Source organism: Palaemon carinicauda, chromosome 8, assembly GCF_036898095.1.
Source record: "Palaemon carinicauda isolate YSFRI2023 chromosome 8, ASM3689809v2, whole genome shotgun sequence".
Lineage (NCBI taxonomy): Eukaryota > Metazoa > Arthropoda > Malacostraca > Decapoda > Palaemonidae > Palaemon > Palaemon carinicauda.
This window is the reverse complement of record NC_090732.1, coordinates 129,287,183-129,298,718: the sequence shown is the minus strand read 5'-3', so window position 1 is coordinate 129,298,718 and position 11,536 is coordinate 129,287,183. Positions and strand designations below refer to the sequence as shown.

Sequence of the window (11,536 nt, the reverse complement as noted above, 5' to 3'; positions counted from 1 at the left end):
GTGCAAAATGTGTTATGAAAAGGTTTGATCCTGTGGAAAGAATGAAGTGCAACATTTTGGTGAATTGTACGAGTCGAAAGTCTAGGAGGAAGAATAAAAAAAAGTATTTGATAGATACTGAAAGAAGTACTGAGAAGGGAGGGCCTTAACATACTGGACTGAGAAGATTAAATGCAAGGTAAGAGGTTGAAGGGACTGGATGTGTATAGAGATTTAACGTAATGCTGATATATACCTGTGTGTAGGTGTATGAAATCGCTTACGATGTGGAAGTTATATGCCTAAGGTACTCATTCTTGATTCAGTAGTTTAAGCATGAATGTGAAAATGACTAGTATGTTGTATTTTCTTTGGGACACCCACTCTGAAACGGTCCCCGTGTTCCATTAATACCTTTCTTTAACATCTCTTCACTTTGATGCATGAACAACAAATCCTTTACATTAGGATCCTCCTTTGCTTTGCAACATGATCAGTCAGTTTCACTCTATTTTCCCCCTCTATTCCTAAGCTTCATGCCTTTAATCTTGTAATGCCTTCTATATTGGGTCCGAATCTTTTCCACACAGTAAAAACAATTTCCTCGTCTCAATAGAATCTGCTTTCTCTGTATATGTTTTTGTTTTTATTTTAGATCCGTAGGTTCTGGTAAAGGGAAGTGTATCCCCGGGATGACTAAATTTTCACATTTATTTCGATCCAAAAGGATATTCACACTTCATCATCACTTATGTTTTCTTCCAGTTTATAACTTTATCATGTTATACATGTTTTCTCTACATAATGATTCTTTGTTACCATAGCTTTTTCACTATATCAGAGCTTGACCATCTGTCAGTCGATGATCCTTCACCATTTCTAATCAAATTATTTATTAGTTCCTTTCAAACACTTTCCAGTACTTTTTTCGCAATTTCTTTGTCAATCAAATGAAACAGATTTTCCGTTTAGGGTCTATTTTATCAAACCGAAAATGTTGGTTCTTGGCAAAAGATGCAGTGTTAAATTGTAGTTTATAAAATTAAAAGGTAAAGAGAAGATTAATCTAAATTCCAAATCGAACAATAGCTTAAGCACTTGTGGTAATTGATATAGAAAATTAAATTTTACTTAGTCTCCAATCTTGAAATATTTGTTTTCATTGAGAAACAGTACGAGTCTAATACAAAAACTGATCTCGAATGTGTGTACAGTTGGACACAGGAATTCCTAGCACACCTCGCTCTGAGGACGTGCACCCTATCATACCCTCACTGCGCGGCCAGTTCTTTAGTTTACCCCCGAGCACCACCTCTGCCATCTCTCCTCACATAGCTGTTTGGTTACTTGCCGCGCAGTTAGGGTGTGACAGGGTGCACTTCCTCTGAGTGGTGTGTGTCAAGAATTCCTGTATCCTATTGTACGATAAATTTTACTAGGTATTCAGTGTAACTTATTATTATTTCAATTCCTGAATTCTACAACACATATATTGCTAAACAAATGAGAATGAATCGATAGAAATATCCAAGATATTCCATGAAAAGATAAATACTTATAGCTTTGTATACCTTTTTCCTAACGAATCTTCTCTAGTTTCAAATCTAGGACTTGATGAAATGATTTACGGGAAGGATTGCAATGAGTGGAAAATGCAATTTCCTCCAATTGCAAAGATTCTAATAAATTTTACATTCTCTCTCTCTCTCTCTCTCTCTCTCTCTCTCTCTCTCTCTCTCTATACATACATATATATATATATATACTGTATACTCTCTCTCTCTCACACACACACACACACACACACATATATATATATATATATATATGTGTGTGTATACATAAAGATCTGTGAATTACTGGCCATACTATTTGCCGTTGGATCCTTTTGTAGGCATTGATCATTTCTTTGACTGTATGCAACCTACACCGAATAGTCTGACATACTGCCTACACTTGCTCTTAGTTTCTCACAAATGTAAAAACACTCTTATTACACTTTACAGTTTCCTTTAAGTGGGCAACTACTATATTTGTTCAGTGGCTGTTTGTCAAAATAGTAGGGGTTGAAGGTTCTCATTATCTGTGGTAAAAAAGACTTTGAGGACGCTGAAATAAAGTCAGTGCTCTCTGTTGTGGTCTTGGACAGTGCCATAACTTTTGTAACAGGCCTATCACTGTCTTAGGTTAGAGTTTATTTTGTTTGAGAGTACACTCGAGCACATGTTGCTGTCACTTTGCTCTTCCTCTTGTATTTTTTTTTTCTATTTTTTTTTTTTTTTAAACAGTAAGTTCGGCAGTCTTTATAAACGAGCCGAAAATACGTGGTGGTTTACGTAAAGGTTTTATTATCTCATCTTTCTTATCTGCATATTTGTTAGTTTTTAAAACCTTCACCGCTGTCTTTTTAATGCATATAGCCATGTTCCTATTGCTATTGTTATCTTTGTGTTATTACTGTTTTACAATTTATTCTTTACTTGTTTCTGTTATCGTGATAAGCTGCTTTCCTTATTGGAGCTCTGGGACTTGTTTTGTTACATTGTGTTTTCCAACCTGAGTTTGTAATAATGATTTGATAGTAGATGGCATCAAATGTATTGGAAAGGAAGTCCCTTGTTATCCAAGGATGTAAGAAAGAGCTAAATGGCGCATTGTGTTTTGAGGGTATCGATACGCACCAGATAAATCTTCTGTAGTTATATGAATGGCTAATGTTTGGAAGCATTCTCTACGAAGTGTCATCTGCAATTGCGCAGTTGAAATGTCAATATATAATGTGTAATGGATATTGACATATTTTATATATATATATATATATATACATATATACATATATATATATATATACAAATATATATATATATATATATACATATATATATATATATATATACATATATATATATATATATTATATTGTGTGTGTGTGTGTGTGTAATCCTAACACGTACTTTCAGGTTACCTTCAAGAGACCTGACGACGGCTTCTCCCGAGAGCCCTGGGCAGCTGACACAGGAGGAGGAGGTCATCATTACAGAGGCGAAGAAGAGGAACAAGACTATGATTACTCTGAAGGCGACCTCTACCCTTACGACGATTGGTCAAGAATGGAGATGCAGGATTCCCCAACGGCGGGAGCCACCACCTACCAAAAGGGAGCTGTTAGCAGGGGAAGGACTCCCCGGGGTTCCGATACTCCTAGCTCTTCCGAGGGTATCATTCGTGTGGCGTTCAAGCAAATGGCAGTTAAGGCCAAGTATCAAGTCAGGGGCAACGCCGAGGGGTATTTCACCTTCAGGGAATCTGGGGATCTCACTCTGACTTCCCCCACAGTATTCCTGACGACGAGGCTTAACGTGACTCTTCCTGGTTTTGGATATCACCCCCATCAAACAGCCATCCCAAGGTCAGTTATACATTAATTCAGTTCGTTCGGTTTCTCGTAAGGACAACCAGTAAAACTCGTGCAAGTAGTAATAATAAGATATCTGAAAAGACTGAATTGGTTTATATCATATATATATATATATATATATATATACAATAAACTTTATGTATACAAATGTGGCTTCCTAACATTTACTTTCACACATGTAGAGTATCATTTAAAAATCCTTATTTCGATAGCAAATAAGTTATCGGTACTACTACGTAGTCAAACATGATCACTATTCAAGAAACATTAAAAGCTAAAATTAGGTAGTTAATTCATAATAAGAAAATCTACACAATGATATATATATATATATATATATATATGTATATATATATACATATATTTATATATACATATATTTATATATACATATATATATACATATATATATATATATATATATATATACTGTATGCAGTATATATGTGTGTGTGTATGCGCGTGCTTGTGTAATTGACAAGTAAGTAAATTGAATTATGTGATAAAGTCGTACTAGAGACCTTAGATTAAATGTAAAAGTATTTAGTAAAGAGAAATAATTTAGTTATCCCTAAAACATCTAATCATCTCATTTCATGTGATACCTAATTTTACTTCCATACACCTTAGAACTGCATGTATGTATGTATGTGTAGATGTATATATATATATATATATATATACACACACACACACACATATATATATATATATATATACATATATGTATATATATAGTCTGCATTCAGACTTAAAATTACTTGTTTAACTTTCAATCATTTTCATTTTGTTTGTGTTTGCAGCATTCCCAAAACCCCTAAATGGAGTACATACCGCGCTTGTGTTTCCCGTTGAAATTATTCATCTGAAGTTAATAAGTCATATATGATCTTTATACCGGTGATACAAGTCCTCAGTTGTAATTGATATAGTGTACCAGGCAGCGATTACATCCACTACGTTGATTGAAAGAGACGGGAGGAGGGAGTAGCCTAATGTGAGGGATGGAGGAATTCTGGGCCTTGTATATCCCGAAGGTAATATCGCTCCTTCTCTTCTCCGGCTTTCTGGCTGCATCATTCAAGCTGTGTAACAGATTGGGTTGTCGCTCAAGTGTTATTCGGACTTGATGAATAGATAGGGATGGGTAGGGGATGAATAGCTAGGGGGGGGGGGATGGAGGCTTAGTGAGGAACAGATACGAAGACGGGTAACGAAGATTCATGGTTTGTTAAGAGAATCCAGCAATAAGCCTGTCCCTTTGGGTTTTAGGTTTATTCTAAATTATTCTGTTAGATTATTCTATTAAAAAGGTCTTGTTTCTACTAGTTCTTCTAGAAGTTCTCGGTAGAAGTATTTGGAAATAAAATCTTAGAGTTGTTGAGTATTCTCTCTCTCTCTCTCTCTCTCTCTCTCTCTCTCTCTCTCTCTCTTGTCTTCAAAATACGAATGACTTCAATTTTAAATTGTTCCAGTGAACACGGAAGCTGAAAATAATCCATTGCATTATTTTCTATATCTTTAAGGTGGCTTTTATGTGAATATGCTATGTGCTCTCACTGTAAGTTATAAACTATTGTCCAGAATGAAGTCATGAAAAACAACTTTCTTCGCTCAAGGGTTAGCTACTGTACTGTAATTATTCTGTGGCTACTTTCCTCTTGATAAGGGTAGCAGAGACTCTTTAGCTATGGTAAGCAGCTCTTCTAGAAGGACACTCCAAAATCAAACATTGTTCTCTGGTCTTGGGTAGTACCATAGTCTCTGTACCATGGTCTTCCGCTGTCTTGGAGTAGAGTTCTCTTGCTTGGGGGTACACTTGGACACACTTTTCTATCTTGTTTCTCTACCTTTTGTTTTTTTCTTAAAATTGTTATAGTTTATATATGAACAATTTATTTTAATGTTGTTGTTCTTAAACTTATCTTAATATATTTCCTTTTCATTTCCTCACTGAGCTATTTTCCCTGTTAAGGTCCTTGGGCTTATAGCCTCCTGCTTTTCCAACTGGGGTTGTAGCTTAGCAAGTAATAATAATAATAATAATAATAATAATAATAATAATAATAATAATAATAATAATAATAATAATAATAATAATTTTCAGTCAATTTTAAATATTGTCACACGCTGTTATAATTACATGACATCATAATATGACATTTTCATCACAGGGAGTGAAACGGTTTTTCAAACACATCCAGGAAGAACTGCATTCTAGTCTTATTTGAGCCCTTAAGAGGAGAGGCAGAATCGGTGCGGTCTCGCATTACGTAATTTCCATTAAATTTCCATTTTCATTTGGAATTGTATGAGATGGCTGGAAGGAAGAATTATATTTGGATACAGATGAAATTGTTTTGCATAATCTATTCATTTCCTAAGCTCTAGTGGTGACTAGATTGAATTGTGTTAAAATGTTAAATTTTGAAGTTAGTTTTGTGTATTATTTTAGACTTCGCGTCGACCTAATGCCAGTAATTGACTTTTTTTTCTAAATCATGGAAACAAAGTTCCTGAATATGGAGATGGCACTTGAGATTTTCCTAGACCTTTTTTTTTCGTTTATAATCCTCATTTTTTCTCTTTGATGAGATCCAGTGAGGAACGATGTTTTAAGAAGCGACGGGGCTATCACTGGGCGTATTTGGCCACGTCTGGATATTTCTGTTGAATTTTTTCCCTACGTAATTTTTTTTTTTTTTTTTTTTTTTTTTTTTTTTTGAAAAAAAAAATTATAAATGCAAAAATCTGAAAGAAAATTAAGGGAAATGCAGATGCCAATTAAATTGATAAGTATATTCAAAGCTTGAAACTAATTTGTTTGATGGTTTTTTTTTTAACTTAATAACTTAAATTAACTCGCTTAAAGGTTACGAATGGAATGGATCATGAGGTTAAGGACGGAGACATTCTTGCATAGGTGGTATTGATTCCGAGGTATTGACACAATACATTCGTCTGCGTCATTGTTTGGTAATACCGTATAACCTTCCTCGTTTATCATTTCGAGGAAACCTTTCGGAGATATTGTTTTCGATTTCGGTGCCAGATCTCTTCGACCGGTCGTCACTTGAGATATTTTTTTTTTTTTTTTTTTTTTTTTGGCTAATTCTTTAATGAAACAATTGTTCAAGAGTAGAAAGAAAAAGCTGAATACTGCCAAAATGTCCAGTAGGCCGTAAAAGTTAAGATTAACGGTTTCTTTGCAAACTTCCCCTACCCCACCCTATGATCCTCAATAGCTGATATATTCTATAAAATAAAACTGGAATGTCATCAGTAATGACCTTAAATAATAGTAAGACACTTGCCGTAAAAGATGACCTCCGCAAGATTGGGCGCCAGGCGTATCGCCACTGTTTGGACCCTTAACTTCATCCTTTTACGAGTATTTTGTCAAATAACGCTTTTTCACAATTTTTTTCTCATAAATTTTGATGTCGTAAACATGGGAAGGTGGTCTAGCTGGCATAGGTAGGATTGAATAATATTTAGCAGCTAAATTTTCGTTTCTCATAAAATTCTAATTTACTGGCCAGTTAACACAGTTACGAATGTCTGAATATGAGAGACTTTGTTTACGATCTTAGAAATTAAAATCGGTTAGAAGCGTTGTATCGGTCTGCGAGTTTATTCCCACTTACGGGCTGCCAACGCAAGAGCCCGTGGCCCCCTTATATTAAGGCTGAGGTCAATCTAAAACAAACGAATGAACCGCGAATTAAAATTTCCCTCCATATTTCCATTGTTTGTGGACAAATACTACCAAGACTAACACGAAATCAGTGATAAAGTGCCTTAGGCCACATGCAGTGTTCACGCCGTGTTCATGTGATTTCACCCCCATTTTCATACCATTTTAAAGAAAAAGCAAAAACAGTCATCTCTAGACAGGTTCCTTTCCAAAATTAAAAGAATGAGTAAAATAAAAGGACGACCCGTTTTCTTTAAAGTGTAAATTAAGGATTCGGTTAATGAAAATGAACGTTGATTAGGGGAAAGAACTCCAAATATTTTACCAGAGCTGTTCATAGAGGGAGTCTCTTTCTAAGTAGTGAACCCCTCTTCCTTCTCTTTCTCGTTCTCCTCTTTATCTTTCGTCTCCCTAGAGCTAGCCATGACTCTTCTTAAAGGTAAAGTGGGAGTTGATATGTAAATATAGATTTCTTTTATTATGAATATGAAATTATTTCTGATGTTATGGGATATAATTTGTTACCTAAATGCCATTACAAAAGTGAGTGCGTATATGTATTTGTGGACTAGTGGAACACATTGTGTGAATTTCCTTTATTTCTTATGAGAAAAAATGTTTTAGAATAAGAGCATTTTAGGTCACGAAATTGCTTCCGGGGGGTACTATTGTTTATTTATTTCACGGTTGGCGTTTTTTTCATTGGGTACGATTTCCAGGAGGTCATGATTTTCACTGGCGATTTTCTGATGGGAAGCAGTGCGAGTGATAAGTGAATCGGAAAAACGTGAACTAAGAGACAAATTTTACTTGATTTGTAAATCACTGTCAAATTCTGTTATTACCTAAAGACGGAATTTTATAAATGTTAATTTCATAAATGGTATGTTCGTCTGAATATTGCTTGGAATGCTCATACTTGATTTTATTTTGCTTTTTATTTCTAACCAATCATAATAGGCTACAGAGATTCAGAAATTTTGTGAGTTTTCAAGATAGATTTAAATTTTATTTACGTTTTTCATCTGCTCAGTTCAACCTCAATTGCTTTATTTCATAGATTTTATATAAATTATCAAGCATAGATGGGATCAGAAATAGAAAGCCCAATGTTAGCTTTGGGTGTTGCAATTGGAAATGATAATCCTGAAGGAATGAAGCGAAACTTGTGACGAAATGCAAAGGAAAGCAGCGCGAATTGAGGATACAATTTCCCTGGGATTTAGAGGATTTGGAAAGGGGAAGGAAGGTCCTGTAATGTAATCACGTTCCTTCGCAGAATATTTCATCCAAATTGTACACGGCTTCAAAGGGAAGATATCCATCCAATTTAAATTTTCGTAAGATAAGATATCATAATCTCTATATATGTTCGGATTTGCAGATTTGATTTGTTTCTTCTTTTTGTAGTCATGTCAGGTTAGCAACAGCATGTGTTGATCCAGTGTTTAATCTGATAATAAAAAACAAAAGAATTCGCGCAAAAGACGCTTGACAAACAGGAAAATTAAGATTCTCGTGCCAATAGAGAGACAGAGAAAAGATATTGGAAAGCAAAAAGAAGTGAATTGTGATAGGATTGAATTAAAAACTACAAGTGCATATAAGTATGTTTAAATCGGATTTTTATTTTTGTGTGGTGAAGAAAAATTGTGTTTGATTAGGGATAATTTCCTTCAGGTTAGTTTAAACGAACGTGAACTGACATTACATCGAAATGAGAACAGATTGGTAGGTGTGAAACAATTTTATCAAATTGTAGTCATTTTTAGCCTGGAACTTTTTTTGTTTTATCCTAATTATATATAGATCAGTCATTTTGAATGTTGTGAAGAATGCATATAAAAGAAGTCTAAATACTCAGGTTTTAGCCGTGGAGGTAGGTTTATCAGCTATCTTTGAGATAATGCTATATTCAAGAACAGCATATATATATATATATATATATAATATATATATATATATATATAAATATATATATATATATATATATATGTGTGTGTGTGTGTGTGTATATGTGTATATATATATATATATATATAAATATATATATATATAAATATATATATATATATATATATATGTGTGTGTGTGTATATATATATATATATATAGATGTGAATATCGTCTTAAAACAAAATGTCCCGGCAAACCTATTTTAGTAAGACGTCGAAGTACCGAAATACTGAAGGAATTATTGGCAACTTTGGCTCCAGGTTTCTTTGCTAAACATCCCCCTCCCTTGGTCTCTTGGTGCCCTCTGTAAAGTTCGCCCGTGGATTACTCTTCGCCAAGTTCTCTATTCGTCATTCTCAGAGACATCCGGTTATCTACTTTCCTTGTACAGTACCTTCTGCTACCACACCATTATATTCCCCACCTGCATATGCTGCACAGTACGCCTATATCACATTCCTTATAGTAATTTCAAGTTTCAGTCAACCGTCTTCAAGCAATTGAGATATGTGCTGTACTGTTATAATCAATCATTATTTTAAGATTGTTTATTTTGGAATGTCTTTCACAACATCCTAATTTTCCAATTTTCACGACGGCAAGTAATCCTAGTGGGTAAGGAGGTTCGAGGCTTTCATCTGTTTGTGCACTGAAGAAATAGCTATCAGGACTAAAGTAAGAAAGGTGTTGTAGAAATGCGTGTCAGATTAACTCTGTACCGATACTCTCTTGATCCTTTTAATGCCCCTGGAGGTGTAATTTCTTCAAATAAAAGAATTCGCCATTAAGCATTTCTTTAATGTATTCTATATTAATCGTTATGTAGCATTCGTCTGAGGAAAAGACACATGTGTTCTTCCGGCGCAGGTGCACTTGTTTGAATTCTCTTTATCTTCATAGAAAAGTTTTGTGTATCTTCTTTGGCAATTAAGAACACTGTAAAAGAGCATCAGAGCCAATGTATGAAATACAATATATATATATATATATATATATATGTGTGTGTGTGTGTGTGTGTGTGTATTGTAATGTAATTTTCCCCATTTTTTCTTTGTTAGTGGGAGATTTCTAGAATTAGTTTCTCGCTTTTATTTGTTCCTATGCGTATGCAAACCTTTCCTCGTTTAAATGGGGGATATGTTATCACGGGCGCTGGAATGGTAATTGGGTCATTAACAAGGTAGTTGGTTAATGGCAGGTAGTGACCAGGGTCACCCGACCGCATATTCCTGAAGTCACTTTAGTTCTTTGCCATAACGGGTACACATGTATTGCCGTGCTGCTCTCGCAACTGTTGGATCTTTTCTTACATTTGTTTGTGATAAGTGTTTTTTTATGTGAATACTTATCGATAAGTATACATCGCTCGTTTGCGACAACGTCGTCATAACTCAAAAATAGCTATTTTTCAGGGGAGCCATTTTTAATCAATTAAAACACTCATATTAATGTATGTCGTTAGGACATTTAGGGCCTCTAGCGATCAGTTTTTTAGCTACAATTATGACACTTTTGCCAAAAAAATTAGCATATGAAGATGAATATGTCTATATGGATAACTCAAAAATACACTTTTTTGAGTTATGACGTTGTTGTCTCAAGCGAGCGACATGTGGTCGCTATATACTAGTCGCCTGTTCTTTCCTTACGTGGCTTGTCCACATAGGATGAAGTTCCCATCCACACACAAGAGTGATCAATAACTAGACCAGCAGTGGCTATTACCCGAGACCGACAGAAAAAGTAGGTCAGTTTATATTTGAGCCAAAATTCGAAATTCCGCTCATGACGGATTTCAGTGAAGGGCAGGTAAACGCCTTCCTTTATTAACCGACTGTAACAGCTGAGAGTATAAACTTGTCTCTCTCTCTCTCTCTCTCTCTCTCTCTCTCTCTCTCTCTCTCTCTCTCTCTCTCTCTCTCTCTCTCTCTTATTTCAGCATTTAGGGAACCCCTACTTATACACAGAAACTTTAGGTAGCCATACAGAAGTCAAAGAATTGTGCAAATCCAATCGTTAGAATAATGGAGATCTTTTGCTTCATTCCTTCCTCTAACTTATAGAACAAAGAGCAAGTGGGCTAACCCCTATAATAAGCGAATTAATTCGAACTAATAACATGAATAGAGATCATGCTCGGATATGCAGCTTACAGTTTTAAGCATCGACATATACAAATCTCCAGTATGAATTATAAGGAATACATCTCCCGAAACGGTTCCAGCGATTGGAAACTAAGCAATACTAAGACTCCATTTGCCAACATCAGGTAAGACTAGTTGGTGCCGGTTTAGTATCTGGCCTACCTTCCGAATGTGGCCTACGAAATTATTTTAGGATGTGGCCTACCTTGAAAAGGAATATATATATATATATATATATATATGGTAGATGGTATCAATTAATTACGGAATTGCTGGTTTAGTAAGTCATTGTTTATATTAACTTGTTGCCGTCTATGGAAATGAAAATATAAGTGGTAAAGT

The 11,536-nt window shown here is 34.9% G+C and overlaps 1 protein-coding gene across 4 annotated transcripts in view; it reads left to right on the top strand.

The window, feature by feature from the left end:
* The window catches only part of LOC137645916 (uncharacterized), a 560,984-nt gene that overhangs the window by 513,554 nt on the left and 35,894 nt on the right, over positions 1-11,536 (top strand). For all 4 annotated transcript variants that reach the window (XM_068378960.1, XM_068378961.1, XM_068378959.1 and 1 more), the window contains one exon: positions 2,940-3,388. In XM_068378960.1, the coding sequence (XP_068235061.1) occupies positions 2,940-3,388 (449 nt within the window). The remainder of the gene's footprint in view (positions 1-2,939; positions 3,389-11,536) is intronic.